General features: G+C 39.9%; 1 protein-coding gene across 1 annotated transcript in view; it reads right to left on the bottom strand.

Annotated features, from left to right (window-relative positions):
* TRIO (trio Rho guanine nucleotide exchange factor) overlaps positions 1 to 21626 on the bottom strand; it is a 250363-nt gene that overhangs the window by 4684 nt on the left and 224053 nt on the right. The window contains exons 37-53 of the mRNA XM_080611553.1: positions 19162 to 19257; positions 17719 to 17867; positions 16932 to 16998; positions 15497 to 15600; positions 14790 to 14859; positions 13205 to 13294; positions 12498 to 12590; positions 11810 to 11860; positions 11515 to 11592; positions 10482 to 10673; positions 9368 to 9545; positions 7768 to 8537; positions 4058 to 4305; positions 3118 to 3256; positions 2767 to 2794; positions 1713 to 1875; positions 981 to 1102 (exon numbers count right to left, since the gene is read on the bottom strand). Coding sequence (XP_080467679.1) covers positions 981 to 1102; positions 1713 to 1875; positions 2767 to 2794; positions 3118 to 3256; positions 4058 to 4305; positions 7768 to 8537; positions 9368 to 9545; positions 10482 to 10673; positions 11515 to 11592; positions 11810 to 11860; positions 12498 to 12590; positions 13205 to 13294; positions 14790 to 14859; positions 15497 to 15600; positions 16932 to 16998; positions 17719 to 17867; positions 19162 to 19257 — 2638 coding nt within the window. The remainder of the gene's footprint in view (positions 1 to 980; positions 1103 to 1712; positions 1876 to 2766; positions 2795 to 3117; positions 3257 to 4057; positions 4306 to 7767; positions 8538 to 9367; positions 9546 to 10481; positions 10674 to 11514; positions 11593 to 11809; positions 11861 to 12497; positions 12591 to 13204; positions 13295 to 14789; positions 14860 to 15496; positions 15601 to 16931; positions 16999 to 17718; positions 17868 to 19161; positions 19258 to 21626) is intronic.

Here is a 21626-nt window from a genome sequence, read left to right on the forward strand (position 1 = left end):
TGTCTGTACAAGCAGGAGTAACCTTGGCACGTTGGAAGAAACAGCAAAAAGAATAGGTATCTTACATTATGTCTCATTATCAATAATATACCTGCCACTGGGGAAACAAAAAGAGTGATTAGTGTATCAGCTAAATCAGCTGAGATCAGTAATCAGCTGAAAAAAAACCCCAAAAAGCTCTACTTTCCAGGGAATATTGTAGGCATCTTGTCTGTATGAACCTCTAATTAGTTACATCCTAAAAGTGCTTCTGTTCCTTCTTGTCCTGGGTTCAGCAGTAGCAGTCATTTTTTCTCCTTCTTAGTAGCTGGTGCAGTGCTGTGTTTTTGACTTTCAGCCTTGGGAACAGCACTGACAAAGCCGATGTTTTCAGTTGCTGCTCAAATGTTTACCCTGACCAAGGACTTTGTGAGTCTCATGCTCTGCCAGGGAGGAGGGGAAGCCGGGAGGAAGCAGAGACAGGACACCTGACCCAAACTAGCCAAAGAGGTATTCCATACCACAGCACGTCATGCCTGGGATGTAACTGGGAGTAACCCGGAAGGGCTAGATCACTGCTGGGTGGGGGGTGAGGTATCGGTATCGGTTGGTGGGTGGTGAGCGGTTGTATTCTCTTCCCTGTTATTTCCTTTATCATTATTACTATTAGTGGTAGCAGTAGTGATTTGTGTTATACCTTAGTTATTAAACTGTTCTTATCTCAGCCCGTGGGAGTTGCATTCTTTCGATTCTCCTCCCTGTCCCTCCAGGAGCAGGGGGAAGAAAGGGGGAGGGAGGGAAGTAGACTGCGTGGTTCTAACTTACGGCCTGGGCTTAAACCACAACACTTCTGAAACAAGCAATATGTCACAGGTAAAAAGGTTTATTATAATATTCCTTTAACAGTGATGCCTAAGAGCTGGGGTTTTCTTTTTCCTATACTATGGATACCAGACTTAAAAAAACCCCAAAGGTTAAAAAGAAGCAAGAGACATGCCTACCTAAAACTCGTAGACTGGCAGAAGATGAAACCGAACCCATATCGTTTGCAGCTATACATGTATAGATACCATCGTCTTCTGCAGTGACGCCAATGATTTTCAGTGAAGCCTCTCCTAAGTCACTGGGAAACACAATGGCATCCATTAACTTTATATTCATTTTACAGACCTTAAGGTATAGACAAATTTAGATTGACACTGTTACTATTTCTTATTTTCCAGCCCCTATCTCTCTTTGGACAAACAAAATATGTTGATTTCTGTGTTTCAACAGTGAAGACATTGCCACATCAGTAAGAACCAGAGGCTTTCCTCTGCAAAACACTGTAGTGTGATCTGAAAGCAGTCATCTTCCTCAAAAATGATGGCATGCTACTAATGGAAATAAGGAACTGACAGGATGGCATTTCACAGCACTGGCATGTGACAGCATACTGTTCTGGTTCAAGCAGTAGGTCAGTGTGACAGAACCACAACGGCTTCTGTGATAGCTAATCAGAAATATCAGCTGGATTTTCTTTTGTTTTTAAAGATCAACAGAATATGACATTTGGGTATGCCAGCCATACACAGAAGTTACACAACATTTCCAGAAAATCTCACCTGCAAAATATTTCTGAGGGCAACCGTATCTTTATGCCTCAAATCCAAAAGCTATCCTGAACCAAGGATGCAAATAGAATATAAAACAGCTTCAGCAGTTCCTATTGAACATTACACAAATTACTGTACCTGTACAAAATGCTGTGATGACCGTCATTGCTCAGTGTGTTATGATCAGGACCCTTCCAAGTAACTGAAGCCTTGGGGCGACCACAGACTTTACACCTAAGCACGATGGTCTCTCCTGTCTCACATGTCACCTCACTCAATGGTATTATAAACTCTGGGGGAACTGGAAAAATAAAATGAATGGCATTAGGTCAACCGAAGTTCATAAATTTGCTTTTCTATTCCTTGCACTCTCTTGTTTCTATTACACAAAGCAGAACAGTACTTTAGATTTCCAGGGTGTATCTATCCCTTCACCCTTGAAGCACACCTATGGTTTGCTGGGGTTCTGCAGGGCTGGCAAAGTGTTCTCCACATGAACTTGGACACAACACTACTGCTGTGCCACAGAAAAACTTGAAGCCTACTGTGGTGAACAAAACACCCTGTGTATGGTAAGCTGAGGAAACCCTGGAGTGAAAAATATTTAAGGATGTGCTCAACTATACTTATATCTTTAGGCTATAATTATATCCAGCTAAGGTTGCAAAAGGGAACACAAACCACCTCACTCATTCAATGACACATGGTAGTGGTTTCCCTTTTTTACAGGAGGAACTCAAGAAGTTTGGCTCTGTGTATTAAGATAAAACCCAGTTTGGTTCTGACTCCAGAAGGCCACTATCTTTGTCCCGATCAGCCTCTGCACTGGAGAGGTCCTAAATATTCCCTAGGGGGCAAGATTAAAACTGATGCAGCTCCTACTCCCTGGCCTTGTTATTTTGCAAACTCAGCAAGTCCCAACTTCCATACAGTCTGCATATATAACATGGCATATGGTCCTTGTGTTTTATGTTGTTTTGGACTTGTGACCAAAAATGTGTTCCTTGCATCTTAAAAAATAAGTATGAGTTAATTGCATTAACTGTCTCGCTTATCCAGAAAGTGCCTACATATATTTTGATAGAAACCACTCAGTTCCCAACAAAATTTATATCAAGCAAATTTAAATATAGAGAATAATGTTTTAATCAAATTATATTTATTACAACTTTCAAAAGTTAAAGCAACTTACCATCATAAATGTAATTGGGGTTGAGAAGCTGGAAAGGAAAAATTAAAGAATTAATGTCCTGATAACCATATAACAACTTAAAGAATGGTAGAAAGCAAAGCACAGTGATGGATTGAAGTTACTGTGCCCACAAAGATCTAAGAAACATCTGAATACCAGAATTTCTGCATGCTCTACTCTTTCTGCACTATCCTTATGCTATATTATGCTTGCAGGCTCAGAGATTCTATCTTCCTGTTTCCAAACCACTGTTGCCTCCAGTTCCTTCATGTGAAATTCTGAGAGAAGCTACTTCTAAAGATATCCCAACACAATTTCTTTTGGAAATGACTATGTCTTTATAACACTTACCTTTACAGAAACCTTGTTGGCAAGTCCTTCTCGGGATTTGCGGTAACCGTTTTCTAGCTTGCCTTCCCTTTTGCCGTCTTTATCTTTTTTCTCAGATTTCTTCCTTAAACGGAGTGCTGTGTGCCAAGACGTTGACTTCCTGAATACAAAAGATTAAACTTTGATGAAATTTTTCAACTCTAGTTTATGTGCTATACTCTCTAGTTTCAAATGGCATTGGAAAAGTATGTCAAAATGTTACCTTACTGTCTCGATGTATACTGAAATGGAATACATGACTTATTCCACAAGACATGCAACCCATAGTTAAAATTGTAAGCAAGCTAGTAAAATTAGTCTCTTGCTAAAATTGCCTCTTGCTAAAAAATACCATTTCTTGCTCAAATGGTAAACTTTCTGTGTGAAAATACGAACTCAATCAAACTAAGCAATGATCAGTATGAAATCCCTTTACATAAACCTTTAGTGCTAAGAACTTTGACATAATTTCTCCCATTGTAGATCTGAGAGAGATCTTTCTAGCACCACCTGTCATTTTCAATAGATTTGTAGCTCAAAGCAGAGATCTAGGAACTCTAAAATTCATTTCACTTGGAACAAACATGCCCTGACTGTCTTCCTAAACAAAGGTGTCTAGCCTAGTAACTCATTCTATTAAACAAACCAGAAAAATTTGCTGCTCTTAGATCATGTATTCTTTCATCATGTTTTCCCAGAAGACTGCATTACTACAGCTTTTTCATAAAGATTATGTGCTTCTAGGCCCCTTCTTACTTGCTTGTATTTCAAGTTCGCTAAGGGATCTGTCAAGCACTCATTCTGCTTGATATTCATTTATTTCTCAAAGATCACACCAACTTTTGATTTAAAACGTTCAAAGCCTTGTCTAAATAGGAAGTTTTTCTTCTCCCTCCCCTTCTCCACACACCCAGGCACTCACTTGATGGTTCCATCAGGGTTGTCAATGATGACTGCACTGGTATGCCCCAAGACATAGCCGGGAATCCAGCCCTCGGCGGCGGGGCACTGATCAGTGGCGGCTCTGAACACCAAAAACATGTTCTGTTGGTTGCTGGCTAGAATCTGCACGACCTCTCCTTGGTAGACATTTATCTCATCCTCCTTCACTGCCGTGTAATCGTGTGTCACCAGCATGGTGGAGATATTGCTACTGCTGCTACTTTCACTCTGCAAGCGTCAATTGGAAGCAGAAAGAAAGAAGGGGGGGGGGAAAAAGAATCAAGTTTAAAGTTCATGGAGAAGACAGGCTGTTCTTGGCCTGCTACATTACCTGCATAGTCCACATAACTTAAGCTGTAGTCAAAAAAAAGATCTGTGATTTCTGTTTTAAAGCTGCTTGCATCTATTTATCTTGTGCAAATTAGTTTGAACTTTGAATACCTTCATATACAGCTGCTGCAGTTGCTTTTACTCAAGATTACTTCCTTTAACCAAGAGTCAGTTTATAGATAGATCTCAACTGAGATACATAGATGTCTTCCTTTCAAGCTCAGACACCAATTCTCACATCTTTATCAGGCAACAAAACTATAGCACAGAATGCAGGACAGTTTTTCACGGTCTTAGAGGTGCAGCTTCAAAATCATAATCATTACCTCATAAACACTGGAAATTCCAATGACAAAAAATACATCTAGTCTTTCCTAGCACCTATTCCCTAAAGTTATTTCCTTCCTGAAAGAACTTAAAACCAAAATGGATGGCCTATTAATGATGTGGCATGAGGTATGTATGTGTGCGTGCACCTGTCTTTCGTCTTTGCTTTTACTTCAAACTGTCAGGTCACTACTAATGAGGGCTCACTATTGCCTACTAGTAGCTGAGTTGAAAAAGGGTAATCAGTACCCAGCTGTAGCTGGAGACTACTATCACTTACATAACCATGTGTTAGCACCACATATGTGCTAGCAGTGAGTGGAAAGCTTGGCACAGAGGATTAAAAACAGGATTCTCAAAACTCAAATATTTCTCCCCTCAGGATTGAGGAGATGCAGCAGGAGTCAGTGGACAGCATGGTACACTGGGAGCCCTGAAAACCAAGTTCTCTTCCAATCTGCTAATGGCCTTGAACAGGTCACTCCATCTCTCAGTGCCTGTGCTTCCCCATGAGCTTTGGCTCATGTGCTTTGGCTGAGAAACCAAGACATTTGGAAAGCAACAGTCTCAGAATATTCATTCATAGCATGCTCAGTACATTGATGCTTGGGTTTCCAGTGAGTCTGTACATTTTATTCTAGCTGGACTATTTTATTCAAGTGGGTGATTCAAGTCCATCCTGTCTTTTTTCCGCTGTTAGGATGATGAAGCAAATGCTACCACAGAGTGAAGGATCTCATCCTGAATTGTATTTTTACTAAAAGGTATTTATGTCAATTCCAGATGCTGTATTTCCAGTAAGAAAACTCATTTTGTCTGGCTTACAAGACTTTCTGCATGGTCTTTTGTGTTAGCAAGCCCCTCCCATGACTCAGGCAAACCAGGAACAGTAGAACCAAAAAGCCAGTCTCATTTTCAGTCATTGTTTAAATTAAGGTTACAACTTGCTAGATTCTTTTAGCTACAACTCTATTCAGAGAAAGCTGCTTTTCTTCAAACTCATTCTTTTAGACTTAGCATGTAGCAGAATTTGTGCAACTGCAGGACTGACCTTCCTGTAACATAACACTTCTTTTTAATAGTTAAGTCTTGAAGGGTCATACTAAACTCTGGATATTTCTTATTTTCAACAAGGATGGTAAAATCTGTTAAATAAACAAGTGTCTGGTAACTACTAAATGTCAAACGTTCTTGTCAATGTGTCTGAATTTATTCTCTCCACAGAAAGATAGCCTTTTTGTTTGCCTTGCAAGGAAGTAATTATTCTTGCACAGTTAATGTTTTTCTACTGCAAGTTCTGCTGGTCATCACTGACCTCAGTTATGGGATTGGAGAAGTATTTGCAACCAAAATCTAAAAAAATCACTCCCATATTCCTGAAACACTAGCAAAACCAGTTCCTTTTTCTCCTTCTTAGAAGTTACTTATCCTAAGCAACCAACCGTAACCATATGTGCATGTAAATACACATATACAAATGGTTAAGCCAAAATAAAACCTCAGAACCCATTTTCCCTGGCTTGTTGAATGTGGTATGAAATCCTGCTAAAGCACGGCATAGAAATGAGGCTATAAATGAAGAATTAGAACCCATCTCAATCACCAAACTAAAACAAACGTAGCTATGAAGCAGAAGGCATGCAGTGCCATCCTGTCTCTCCCTCTCTTTTTTTTTAATGGAATGACATCAATTAATAATACGCAAAACTTCTCTGAATATAAAAAGCACCACCATCTTGATACTACGTACTGCGCAGTAATTGCAAAATACTCAAGTTACCCCAGATATTATATTATCATCACATTTTACTAGACTGAGGATAAACACAAGACACAGCTAAATCAAATCAAAAGCTGAAGGAAGATCAGGATAAAAAATACGTTACATGCAAAGCATAATTTTTTTTTTCTGTAGCTATTATAAAAGTGTAAGAACTAAGAAGTCAAGAAAGCTCTGTGTGTTAAACAGTTCTACAAAGAAATGCATGCATTTACAAAAGGTCTGGCAAGTTAGGTGATTTGCAAAACCGGTACTGCATATTATTGGTGAGAGAGTGGAAAAACAAACATTCCTGAACACAACACTTAGTGAGAGAACAATCAAATGCGAGTTTAAAGGGAATGGCACCATAGCCTGCCTACCCCATCCACGGCAAGTGCCCTGAAAGTTTTGCTTTATAGTTGCACTTGCCCGTGATTGCTGTGTTGCGCTTCCTGGTGGACGTTATTACAGAGAATGTGGATTCTGTTGACACGCCAGCTTTCCGCACAAACACACAAAGTGTATACTAAAGGTTGAAACTCCAGATGCTCTAAACCAGTTCTTCTTACAATGCAGAACAGTGGAGCCACTATTTGTTTTGGTTGTAGTAGAAGGAGGATTATTTTAGCTATCTTTTGTTGGCCTATTCTGAGTGGTTTGCAGGAAGCTTCCTTGATCCGACACAGGACTTAGAATGCTGCACATCAGCTAAGGCTGAGGAGGGGAGGGGGAAATAAAATTATGAAAAATAAAACCAAGCAGCCCAGGGAACGTACTGTAGATGTCTCCACGAAGTTAAAACTCAACAGGACAATGGTGGCGGATTTATGCGTGAAAGGGAAAAAAGCCCCAAGGCAATCTGCCAAAATCCTGAAGTCAGATTTAAGTGCTGGCCGCAATGCATACCCCAAGGTGCTCTGGCTGCCACGCTTCAGCATGTTAATTATGTGCCTTCAAATTAGAGACGAAAAAAGCAAGGAGAGCAAGTTAGTAAAGTATCAGCCCAGTGATCTATGTTTTCAGCAGAGGCAGAAATTGCATCTATTGTTAGCAGTCGCTTTTGTGTCTGTGTACATACCCACGTTTGTACGTATACATACACAGAGAGGCAGACAATTTTGTTCTTTTAATGTGCAGAAGATATTCAGTTGATTATTTCAGAGTAGTACAGCACCGGAGAGCCAGAAGTTAGTACGAAGAGTGATGGTAACGCACAGAAAGCATAGGAAGGTTTTAGAAGAGCTTGCAGGACAGAGGTGCTCCGCTCTTACCCCATTACTCTGGGTGGAGTGAACTGACTGCTCGCTGGTCGAGGAGCATGTGCTCATGCGGTCTGTGTCCTTGCTGTGTGAAGAGTGGCGGTGAACCTGCCGCTGGAGGGAGTCATTGTCCCCAGGGAAAGTGAAGGAGCCAGGGCGGCTGGCAGGGGATGCTGGGATGGAGCTCCAAAAGGAGCCCTTCTGCAAGGGGCTGCTGGGTGGAAAGGTTTCTTTGCCAAAAGGAGAAGGGAAAGTCGTGGAGAGAGGAGAGTTCATTGGTGAGATGGCTCCTGGCCTTGGCTTCCCAAGCGTCAGTGATCCTATGCTGTTTCTTGATCGACTGTCCTCTGAGCTTCCACGTAAGTCTTTCTGGGCTCCGTCAGATGAGCCAGAAATGTTTCCCGCTGTCTTCCTGGGACTTTCAATGACTTTCATCTTGGGAATCTGCTCAGCGTCTTTCTGATGACCATCCGGTTCTGCATGGGGAGGGTGCCTGTCTGGCTGGCTCAGACCAGTTTCTAAGGAGGTGTTGTAGTGTGGCAGGGAGAGATTGTGAATGGACATACCTGACATCTTGTCTGCCTCTGCTTGGGCCGAGGCTGCAGAGGAGACCAGGACTGGGGAATGGTGTCTGACAGGCTGGGGGATCCGGGATGGCCGGCTACGGCTGGAGCTGGGAACGCCACTACAGCTGCTGGGGCCGCTGCTGTTAGCGCTGCTGCTGCCGCTGCCACCTCCACCACTGCTGTGGTTCCTCTGGTACTCGATTGGGGACGTCAAGGCTGCAGTGGGGGTGGGAGGAGACGTGATCAGGGAAAGGAGGGCAGGAAAGGGAACAGGAACAGTTTAAAACAGACATGTTTACTGGCAGAATGGGAGTGCTGTTAAACCAAGACAAATTTCCTTAGCAATGCTGGTCATGTCATAGACCTCAAGTGACTTTTCTACATCACACCTTCATGACCTGTTCTTTTAAAGGTAAAAAATCTGAAACCAGGGAGAAATGTCTTCCTCTAGGATCACACTGTCAGTCAGCAGCTAAGTTGGGAAAAACCAGGTGTGACTCCAAATTCTCAGCTTGTTGTTCCACCCATTACAACTCTTTAAAAAAATCTACATTGGGGCAACAACTGATGGATACAAAAATACAGCAAGAAACTTCTGGTATCACAGCAGACATGATCATCTTCTACTTTTCTCCTGCAGAATCTGAATGTTGTTGCCACAGTATGACATAACAATGGACACCAAAATAACACAAACAAAACATTCTGACTAGACGCTTAAAATTCCACTTGGGTTTAGCCTTTAAAGGCTCGCATTTGCTTAAAAGAGGTACACAAGCTCTCCACCTCAATGGATGATGCCAATCTTGACTCACTCCTACAAAACATTTGGAAAATTTCACCAAGAGAACACCATGTAAATGCAGACTACCACTCTTATAATAAATGCTAGCATCTGTTCCGAGGCAGAAATGCAGCACATATTCCCCAACTGTTCTGTATTAGCTCAGGAGAAAGGAAACTTGCGAAACATTCCGAAGCCAAGAAATAACAGATGAGAGAAAAGTCATTCAATTATGAACTTTCGGTGAAAAGAAAGCATTTACCATTTAAAAAGTTGCGCTGGTTTTCCAAAATTTGGTTAATTTCATGGATCCATAACTGGCGGACTCCTGGACTAGCAGAATGCAAAATAAAGGTCTCCGTGACATCGCCCGTTCTTGATGTTAGTGCAAATTTACATGGATCGCTGTCCACATTTTCCTCCAGGGAAAGGCAACTCACCTTCATGGAAAAAAAGAGAATTTACTTCATGTATTTTATGAGAAATATACCTCTACAATATCTTACTTAGGAGCTCAGAGTCAGATCTTCAAATGGTGACCACTCCTTTCTTTCAGTAAAATAATACCACAAAATGAAGGATTACACTATACTAAGGATTACTGTACATTTACTAAAACACTACGCCTGAACAATCTTCATCTGGTCACTATGGCCCAATATTCTCCACTGTCTCTCACTCTCCCTACGTGTTATTTAAAATGCTGAATTTGCTATATGGAGCTTTACCACTGGCCCATGCCAAAGGTTTCTGCTGCCGATACAGCAATGCCTTGAACAGGCTGTTCAGCCAGCACTAAACAGGGTGCTCAGCTGGCAGCAGTAGCACTGAGGTGAATTAAGAGAAGCACAGTCCACCCAAAACGCTTCATGAAGAGGGCTGGTGGGCCCTAGTATCATCAGTCTTTGTTTCAGGGAAAGCTTGAAGTGGGGGTAGATGCTTTTTGTTTGAGAACGAGCTGACATGTCTAAGAAGGTGACACTACTTATAAATGTTACCTACACATTTGGACTGATTTCAGCCAAAACTCAAAAGAAGGAATATGTAAAGAGTTATCTTTATTTGCGATGACTTTGCAATGTGGTGTACATACAGCACAGAGCTGAAGATTAAACTGTGAATGCTTGTCCACCTTTGTACAGGAACATCTGTTTTGGTATGCTTCACCTGGGAAGCATCAGAATACTGGGATCCAAAGACTTCTATTTATCATCAGAGTGAGCACAAATTCAGTAGGATATAATTTCAAGAAATGATGGACACCTCCCTGTGCTTTATGATTGCACATCTAGATGTCACTAGTGACATCTCACTGAATCAGTGTTACCTTAGCGGAGTTTGTGCAGGGGACAAAAAGACTCACACACAACAATTACCTTGATACTGTTTTTAAACAAGAATCCGGGCATGGAGAAACCTTTCTTTTTATCTAGCAGCTCACTGAAAATGACAATCTGCTCAAACAGGAAGACCCGTCTCTCCTTGCAGCGTGGCAGAAGTCCCGTGTCCTGGTCTGTAACCAAGAATGTGTCCTGGAGCAGGAGCTTACCCTGGGCTACAATTTTACCCTAAACACAGAGGGAAGCAGAAACACATTTAGTGCAGTTCTTAATTTCTTTCCCCAACCAACCTTTTTGAGCAGATGCTCATGCTGAAATAGCTTTGTATATTTCCCAATTTCTTGACTGTTACTGACCATTACATATTCATTGCTCCTCCTACCACAAGATATTCTTGTGCCCTTTCTCAAAAAACAATCATCAAGGAGAAAAAAATCCACTTCACCACTCTACTCTTTTCGATTCAAACTGCAGTTGGAGGCTGTAACACTAAGGCTTTCATCTCTCTTTTCTCAACAACTCCCACAGTAACTCCTATGTTCTTCCAGTGTCTTCCGGGGTGCCAAAAAGAGGAAGAATTCAAGTCTATATTTGCATCACAGAGCAGAAAGGGCTTTGAAACTAGAACACGTGACTATAGTCTGGCTGATGCATACTGCTTTGATAGCTAATTTCCATTTCTTCTAGACTTAGCAAAACAAGGAGAAAGGCTATAGTTGCCTCAGGTGCTTTACTGACCTTAGTAACTCCTCCTTTGTCTACATTACTGAAGTCTGATAGGCTCACTTGCTGGTAACTGATTACTTCACTATTTTGCAAGTCATTAGTCAATAAGGGAACTATAATGCTAGATTTTGTAGATGGACTTACCTAGTGTGACTGACACAACAGGTAAAGTTTCCCAGGAAAAAGTCCCTGGCAGGGCTAAGACTTGATTTTTTGCTCACTGCTTTTTGCCCCAGGTAACCAGACAGTGATGGAGCATCCTATTTCACTTCTCCCAACAACATTAATCGTTAATTCCTGAAGAACCTGACAAGAACTCAAAGCAAAATCCTAGCCAACTTACATCAAATCCTTGCAGGCGGCCAACATTCATCATGTCATTACACCGTTTTGGTACTATACACATGACCTCTACAGCTCTCTGTTCAAGACAAATAAAAAGTCAAAACTTTATTTTCCAAATGAGTTAGCAGCATAAAATAGTTTCATTTGCTATGGTTGCTTTAGAAGAGAAATGTGAAAAGTAAACACTTAGAATCACATTCTCAAGAAGATCAAAAATGAAAGTGATTGTCAAAACAAGAGAAGTTCAAAGTAAAGAGCATTCAAATCACTAACAGAAAACGTGTCAAAAGTACCTCTAGTTCTGTTGTGTCAAGATTAGCTTTTTTAGAATATTTGAGGAAGTCCTGAAAAAGGAAAAAAAAAACCAAACAACAATATTAATACTTTTCTCATTAATCAGAAGAGAGAAAGCTTAGAAAATCTGAATTTGCTATCTTCTGTCAGAGAATGACAGTCTGCAGAAGACACAAAGAAATATTTTCTTTTTAAAGTTTCTTGCTGTGGTGGTTTCTCCCTCTTATTTTTTAAGATTTATTCACTGTTTTGATTTATCTCATACAACAACGTGTTAAGGCAATGACCTCTGCGATATACAGGATTGCTCTTCAGTAAGCATTTACATGACATTAAAATGGTTGCAGAAGTAAATGGAAAAGTTGGGATGAATCCCAGCAACTCATATCATATTTACATCTGAAAACAGCTGGGAGATCCCTCTCCCCTTCATATGACATTGGTACAAATTCTAAACACTTCCATGTCACTGGCTTGAGGTCATTGGTCTTTTAACAGTTAAAAAGAGAATGCAGAATTCTGCCCAAGCTGTTTACTGCATTTTTTATATTTAAATATAAAATAATCACATGACATTGCTTACAAATCTGGGTTCTGCAGGAAGGTGGAAAAGCATCAGCAATATTTAAAACCGAAAGCGTATCTGTTAACACATACATTAAATCATTCACCTCAACATCACTTTACCTTTAGTAACAGCTGGTATTTCATAATTCTCTGGACAGGTTTTATTAGCAAGTCCGTGAGCTGAAGTCTGTGTCCCAGGCGTTGCTTTAGATCCTGAGGGTTGCAAAACAAACATGTTTTGTTTGTTCAGTTAGAAACAACTTTGTTTTGTTGAGCTAGAAACACAGCAGGATATATCAGTATTAATGGCTGACAGAAGAAACTGGTAAAACGCAGAGCAGAATTTAATTTTCAGCTAGTAAAAGCTGGAGTCCTTCCTTGTATCTGTATCAGCTTTTTTTCCAAAGTACTCCCCTTTCCAAGCATCTTCCACGTCTTTTTTGAAAAACTATGGTGAAATGTAATTTTTCAGTCACAGGTTTTAATATAGTCTATTTCTGACAGCTATCTTCGCTTGTCCAGAATTACCACCATGAACTTCCTGGACTAGGGCTTGTAAAGCTGAGACTCTACTGATAAGTATCTTCTACCTAACCTTTGTTTCTTCCTGTAGAGATGAACCCATGTCTAGGAGGTAGAGATTAACCCATCTGTATCAGACTTGAGAAATCAGAACAGAAATGGCAGGGAATTATCATTTAAAACAGTAACAACGATTTGCACTGCCCTTTTTTCTTCGGTTGTTTCTGTCTTGGTCAACAGACCTGGTAACACTTATGATTTGTACACACCCTTCACCTTACATATGTTCTTTCTCAGGAACTTACCTCAAAAAACGTATCAATGTATTCTGAGACAATGTGCTCAGACTTTGGTTTGTTTTGGCAGTAAACTATGTACATGTGCAACCTTCTCTCCTAAAGGAACAAAGATACAGAATGATACATTACCATCAAGAACAAAAAACATGCCAGATTGAAATGGAGTATTATTTTAAGAAGTGCAGCTGTTCAGAAGCATGAACTTAAAAAGGTCCTTTTGAGGAAAAGAAGCAGCTACATATGCAGAAATTACAGATTTAAAACACATTTATTTGTGAATATCATTATGATTTTAGAAAGCTAACACAAGTGAAAAATTGCCACAATTATAAATACTCCTGAACAACAGGTATTTAGAGATGATAGCTCAGTAGGTCCCACAATAAAATTAAGTATGAAAATAGTTTTCCTCTAGCAAAAGCAATGGATGGAGTATTAGAAGTAGAATATTTTTTATTTTATTTTAATAATATGATTAATATGATTCTAATATATTAGAATAATGACCCCTTCCTGTTTAGGTGCACAGAGTAATTAGGAGAAACCTCTCAAGTCTTGTAGTTAGTATTAACTGTCCTACTGAAGTTTGAATGGTGACGTAGGTAACATAGCCTGGAAATGGTGGCACTAGCATTTTTTAACTTTGATTCTTTGGTGCTCAGAGACCTATGGAGTACTGATCGGTGAAAGACAAATGGAAAGCAAAAGAGGAAGAAGTAGACGGAGATTGAAAAGGACAGAGAACATGGATTAAGAGCAGGAACTGAATTGTCATGTTCTAGCTGACAGTCAGGGTTTTGCTAGAGGACGTTGTAATAGCATCACAGCTTGCCTTTCCATCTGGAGTGGTAAGGGTGCCTTTCAAAGACAACTCAGTTGCAAATATACCAGGAGAAAGTAAAACAGCTATCGAAACCAGGGAGAGCTACTTCCTCCAGGTTTACCATTTTACCAGTGCCAGAGTTCTCCCCTCTCCTTGTGCCTGTTTTTTAATAAACCCTCAGAAATGAAACAGCTCATTCCTCATCATCAGTCCAGGAATTAGGCTTCCAATGTTAGTGTTCCATTAATATTTGGTTCTATGCTCTTTTGGTACCCTGGTATCAACTTCAAACACAGACCACAGGGAAAATCTGAAACCTATTAAATTTGCTTTAATCCAGTCTGTCTTCAGTCTTTGTACACTTGTGCAAACGATCATATATAGCAGGCACGTTTCCCTTCTGCTCTCTTGCCTGATTTGGAGTACCTTGAGACCTCATCTCAAACAGATATTAAATTGGGTTTATACACAGAGACACCAAAATGATTGATTAGTGGCATGTCTGATGCATTCTCAATTTTGATATCTAGGTTTTAGAAAATTAGTTCACCTGATTCCCTTCCAAAGCGTTATAGTATCTGCATGTATCACGTGGTCATTCCTTTTAATAAATAAATAAACGAAAAGTGGAAAAACATGGAATCGTATAAAGCTATAAAGGGTACTCTGTTTCACTAAAATTAAACATCATGAATTTCTGGCACTCCCAATTCCTTCCCCAGGTGAAGAGGGAGGAATCTCACCCACTACTGTGACATTTGCACTTACATGCTTAACAAACAGGGATCCCAGTTTTTCTGGATCTTCAAGGCACTTCTCCAACTCTCCTAAAAAGAAGCTGAACATAAATAGAATAAGTACTTCTTTCTGATAGCACACACTATAGCAATAGGTAACTAATTGCAAGGCGAAGTGGTCTTACTGCAAGATCCACTTTGTGTCCCCTAGCAGCAGCTTTGGATACTAATGTATGCCCAAAATGACAATGTTAATGATGTAATATTTCAATACAGATTTCCAAAGGAACACACTGAATCCATACCAAGATGAAAAAATGTTGGTGTTCATTAACAGAATTCTTTAATTTCATCTATTGATTGAAACTTTTCTCCTTCCTAGTCAGAATGCCTGAGGTGCTCATATTGCCATGCTAATCCCTAACAAATTCTTTAGACTGTATTCTTCATGAAAACATTTTTGAAAACAAAGCCTCAAACAATGCACAAGCTTCTACATAATATAATCCATACTACAGATTCTCAATTGAGAATCTAATTCTCACTTGCTCTATATAAGCATCCTTGTTTAAGGCAAATCTTCATACCAACATGTGTACCTACAACTCAAAGCAGAAGACCAACTGTATTTATCTTCTATCTGAATATTTCATGGAAAAAAACCCCTGATTTCTTAAAGTCAGTCTAGTATTTTTTAGGTAGAACTGTTCAGCAGATGGTTTCCAAGTTTATACGTACTCTCTGTGCCAGTCATAAATCTGGTGAATGTTTCCAAATACAATCTTGTCTTTGCCTTTCATGTCATCAGGTACGCCATCTTCCTTCATAAGTGCCATATAACCCTGCAACAGTCCAAAGAAATTCACTGTGAACATTTAACTTTAAAAAGCGAGTTACCTTTTAATCCCCTTTTTCCCAGAAGCTGTTCCAACTGCTCATGACACCAGCTTGCTTGGGATACAAAAACAAACCAAAAAAACTTGTTTTGCAACATAGTATAACATAGAGCAGAGACACAAAATATCACAAACTGGCTTGAGGTTGCCTACCCGTCACTGCCCAGTGCTAGAAAGGTCAATCCATCCTAGCTAATTTAGCCTGCCTGAACAGGCTCAAAGCACAGAGAAAACTTCACCAGCCCTTCTTCTTGTCTGAAGCAGCTGCAAGGTTTTGCCAGGGAAGGTTGTTACCAAGCCAATGTCAGAGCCACCAAACTGGCTTCTGCACTCCTTTGCTCAGCGTTTCTTATTTCAGTCATTCACACTAACCCTACATCAAAGTGTGCTGAGAAAGAAAGCAACTGCACTGCATACAGGACTGCACCTCATGGACTACTACTTGTGGTATGAGCAAACTGAACACCAAAAAAATTTAACATCAATTCTGTTTGCAAGCATTCTGGCTGCAACGCATTTCCTTTTACATTCTGTTATATTCCCATCTTCTCTTTTCTTGTGCATATATAGTTGTCTCACTAGTTTGCAGAGTTCATGTTTTGATGTCTAGTATTTTTGCCAGGAATTATTTTGCTAGTTACAAAAATACATCTGTTCATAGCCTTCTAATGCACCCTTTAAATCATATAAGACTATCATAATGCCAATCTTCCTTTCCCTAAAACAGAGTTTATGAGTTGAACCTTGTTAGGCAGAAAATTTACAGTCATGCTCATTCTCTCTACTCTTCCACGTGCATTTTGTTGGTAGCTGAAGATTGAAGGGAGATGTGTGATGTTATTTCATTTTACAGAAGGAGAAACTAGGAAATCTAAAAGAAGCCTAGCAGTAGGAGAGGAAGCAAGTTTTCCAAATCCAGGATAGTTGTTCCATGTTGAGCCTCAATGCTTTTTTTATTTTACCTGTGCTAAATAAAACCATCTAGTCTAAGATACCATTAGGCCAGAGGTAGTGATCTTGAATGACAAATAACTATAATCCTTAGAAGAACTGTAAGGTGCACACAGTAACAGAAGAAAGAAGGGAATAAGATTTGATGCAATGTTCCTAATACATTAAAAGCCTCAAGGAGGAAAAACTGAATGCAAATATTCACACTTTCAGTTTCTTCCTGTTTTGTTTTGCGGGGAAAAAAAGAAGAAGTGAGGTTCAAACTACCCAACTGGTCAGTACCACATTCAGAAAAAATAAAATCAACAGAACGAAAAACATCATACCTCAACTACGTAACCCAGATCTCGTACATAATCTCGCTCTGTCTCCACTAATTCCTGTAAGACATAGCTACAATGGAAAGAAAACGGTGAACACATTTCATTAAAAAAAAGAAACACATTCTTAAAGAGTATTAATGGCAACTTTTTACACATTTGTAGTCACATACGTATGATAAGCAGAAGAGTTAATGCACATTCTTTCTAAGCAAGATGCTTTGACTTTGGGACTGGAGCAGACTTGGTTCTGTTTATCTACAGTCAGATGTTTTCTTACATGTGTCATCAAAATTAAACATTTAAGTACTGTTTAAAATAAAACGCTATTATGTCTCTGGCCTGGAGAATCTTAAGTGTATGAAGTGTTATTTCTACCCACAGATTTAAATGATTTTGAAATCAGGCATGTTTTTGTTCTACTATGGTAACAGTTTACTACCACATAAAAAAATTAAGGGTGTGGTGGAACAGAACAAGGGGAATGACCAGCTTTTTGAAGCCAAATTGCCCTCTGAACATTTAAAGATCAGCATCTTCCTGAAGAAGACTGAGACTGACATGTGACAGAAGTCACAGGTATGATTAAAAATCACAGGAAATTGAAACTGCAACTAATGTTTGAGAAAAAAGTGTTTCTTTGTATAATGTAATTACATGCTTGACACCTAACACAAGTCTTACTGCTTTCAAGACTAACAGCTTCTACTGCTACCTCAAAATGGACATTTTTTTAATAGTTCCTTTCTCTCTTCAAAACATGGTGAAAAATGAAGCAAAAATGTGGTCTTACTGTCGTCTTTTTAAGGAGCTGGATTTCCTTTCTTCCATCTCATCTATGGGTGATGAAGAGGAGAGAAGGGAGTTATCTGAAGGGTTGAAGGATGGACTGCTGCTGTCACCTTGATCTACCAACAAGGAACTTGGACGGTCCTCCAGGGCCTGAGAAGGTGTTCAAAACAGACATCAAGACTGATTTATTTCCCCTTTGTTCACAAGACACATTTACATGCAGCTGTATATGGGAACCTATGTGAGATCAATTATTGTAATAATGTATCTTGGCAAAAGAGGTCTCAAGCTTCTAGGAAGCCAGCCAACAGCTTGGCTTTCCATGACAGATAACCTGATCTTGTAGAAAGCACATTTGAGCTATGTCAGTCTTTCCTTCACAAGAAAAGAAGACAGTTCAGTTGGTTTGTGCAGCAAGGGCTAAAAGCAGACTACCCTGTTCAAGGTGTATGCACTTCTGTAGTGGAAGCTACACAGATGTGTGCTTATTGCTAGGGATTAAATTATATTTGTCATACTTCCGGCACATGGAAGTTACTTTCAATAATAAGTAGGACATTTTTAAAGGAGATTATTTGGATCTTGCATTTTTTAACACAACAGAAGTGGCATTCTTTGTCAGACATTTTGTTTATCACATTAACTAACCAAAATACTGACTTTGTGAAGAAAATAGCTTCTACACTGTCAATGCTGCTTTTAAGCTTCATGACAGTCCAGATCCTAGGAAAGAGTCCTTGTCTCTTCTGCCAGATACACTTTTCCCCTTGCATGGACTCCACGGATTTCTATTTGTGTAACAGATGGAGAAGCCATGGGAGAAATAATACGAACAAGCTTCTACAAAGCATTTACTGGACTTGTTTAATTCAAGCCCATTATCTTGGGTTAAGCTACAATTATGCATCACATTTTCCTTGCATGTGATACAGCCTTTAACGCAAGATACAGTTACTTCACCAGGGTGGGGTTCAGCCGTAATCTTTTTTCTTTCTGTACAAAAAGTAAAAACCCAATAATGATATGACTAGCTCACAAACCAGGGGAAGCTGACCCTTGGCTATAACTGTGAAATGAGAACATCTCCACCAGGGACGGTATGCATGGATCATTAAATTATATCCACTGCTAGGCTGCCTGAAAGACATACAGACTACCAATGTTCCCTTTTACAAACAACTGTGTTGAATTTCTACTAATACAGCATATATTTTCCGTTACTCTTCTCCCTCTCATTTATTACTATTTGCATCTCTACAAAACCATTTACCTATTCAGTAAGTGCTTTTACAAAAGAGGGTGCACAAAACATAATCCCAGAAAGTGACTTTTGAAACAGGCATCAAGTTTTACAATTTAAATGTATGTAGCTTTTCTTTGAATAGCAAGTAGGGACTTGAAGACACAACTTCTTTAAAGACATGCATCTGCCAGTCAGCCTCACCATTTTACTTTTGACGAGCTCTTCAATTGCACTGACTAGTTCTGCTGCACTGGGTGTCTCAGAGCTGGTTGGCCGCACCAATAACCGAGAAGATGTCTGTGTAATGACACAAAGGAAGAAGAATCTCAGAGTTAGCCTGGTACTTGCTCAAGTATTAAGAGATTTCCTTCACTTCTGTGTCAGACAAAGTACCTGACAATAACTGTCAGTGTAATATAATACCAGGATCATTCATTTCAACTTGGGCAACTGGCACTGGAAATTTTAAGTAACCCCCCAAAAGTTAAATGCTGGGATAAAAACTCTTGTTCCTACATGCAATAGAAGTCAAGGAAATATCCTTCATCTTGCTCATTATGATAATGCCTGATAAATAGCTACAAAAATTGCCTGAGCCAACCCAGTGGACAACAGTTTGTTAACATTTTATTGCTTGTTAAACAAAACAACAACTGCAGAACAGTAACAGGAACCAAGATGACTCAAAATAAAGGAGAAAGCATCATTAAGCTAAGAAAAAATACACCAGTAACTCAGGGGCATTTACTTTTCTAAAGGAGCTTGGGTATATTGCCCAGAGGGGAAATTGAGCTCACCATTCCTTGTGCCATCCATTTTCCCCAATGGTATGTGTAGAGCACAGATGATCTCTGGCCTCACAAGCTATAAAATGCCAGCTTATAGATACAACTGAAGGTAAAAGGTGTTCACAGTAAAGGATTCTGGGAGAGGGCCATTAAATTCAGCCTCAGTAATTTGCAAACAGAGTTTGCATATTACATTTATTACTGAATAACTGGAAAGTGGAAACAGGGTGTAATATGAACCTGACTTCATATTACAAACAGCACAGTGAACATCATGTAGCACAGGGTAAGCTGTCCTGCAAAGGTTTCCAACAAACTGGACAAAAAAAATGGCACATGTAATGATTTAACACAAGAGGTTCTGCTCAAATCAAGCATGGGTGTAACGAGGCTCCCTGTAAGTCAATACAACAACAACAAAAAAAAAAAGCAGGTTTTAGATAGTTTGTCTCATATTTGCCTTATTTGGAAAGGAAAACAGGGGTTGGGTAAGCAAAGGAAATACAGACAACTTTAAATGGAAAGATACGGGAACTGAGCCAAAGCAGAGACAGAACACAAGTCAACATAATGCTGCATCAGAGTTTACAAAAAGAGAAAACAAAAAAGCAAAAATAATTAGTTTCATATTAGCATAACTGACTTTAATACTGCTTATCCAAAAATTAATGCAAACAACTTGTAAACTGCCACCAAATGCAAATCCATGAAGTGTGCAATGATTCTACTGAAGGCAGAATGAATACTGTGCAGATGAGCTCTTAGGGGAGAAAATGGCTAGGTTATGTAGTGATACCAGACAACTCAGCGTGACCTAGCACATGATGTTGCATGCACACCAAAACCTGAGCAATCCCATAGCCAGCCTATCTTTTAGGCAACTGTATGCTCCTGACATCTGACTGTTGGCCAGCTTTTCCAAAGCTGTGCTTGTATGCCAGTTTTCACTTTGGATACGGAGCTCAGCTTAGCCTTACAAAACACTGTAAGCGCTGGAATCACACTCTGGTCAAGCTCCCTTCTCTCTGTTACTGCTCTAAGGGAGTATATGGGGTGTGACTGCTGGTAAAACTTCAGGACTGGTTGCTTTTCAGTTCATGTGGTTATATCACATATCTGAAAAAGAAGGAGCTGCTTAGATGAAGTCAGCCTGCTGAGCTTCCTAATGATGTATTCTGGGAACAGAATAAACCCACAAAACAAGGAAAGGTGGAGAGAGCAACTGAGCATATTCAGGTATAAGATGCTGCTGGAATCCACAGCACGCTGGGCAGGCAGGGAGAAACCCAGCAAGCAGAGAGTTTTCAGCATGGAGTGTAGACCAGGAGCGCTGAGAGGGAGAAATCTTTGCAGCGAGGCACAGATGGAAGCCAAACCTCTGAGGTCACAGAAAGGAGACGACATTCCTTGGGATCCAGGGGAGCTGAGCAACCCAAGAAACCACGGAGCGTGGCAGGAATGTGAAGGATGACTCCACCCAGAAGGCAGACAACTGGGAATTTGTTTGCAAGCTTTTTATTAATCAGCAACTCCATCAAAAGAGCCAACTGACTTCTGCTGGGTAAAACTTTGCTTTGGATTCTCACTTCTGTGTTCCAATAAAGCATTTGCTTTAGGTACTGGAAATTGGTGGTATGTCTTGGTGTGCGGACTTCAGGGAGGCATTCACAACCTCCCAGGATGCCACATGAGGGGACTTCTTTGCCTCCCACCATGCAGTAGGACAGATATTACATAAAACCAGTGTACGACAGAAGCAGCATTAGTAATATGTTTTGAAAAATTATGGTGTAATATTAACTTTATCAAATTTTATCTTCTCAGAAGTCTTGTCTAAGATGCAGTTTAAGCTACTTTAAAAGCTGTTTTTGCTGCAGA

Source organism: Psittacula echo (assembly GCF_963264785.1).
Source record: "Psittacula echo genome assembly, chromosome: 2".
In the NCBI taxonomy this organism is placed as follows: domain Eukaryota; kingdom Metazoa; phylum Chordata; class Aves; order Psittaciformes; family Psittacidae; genus Psittacula; species Psittacula echo.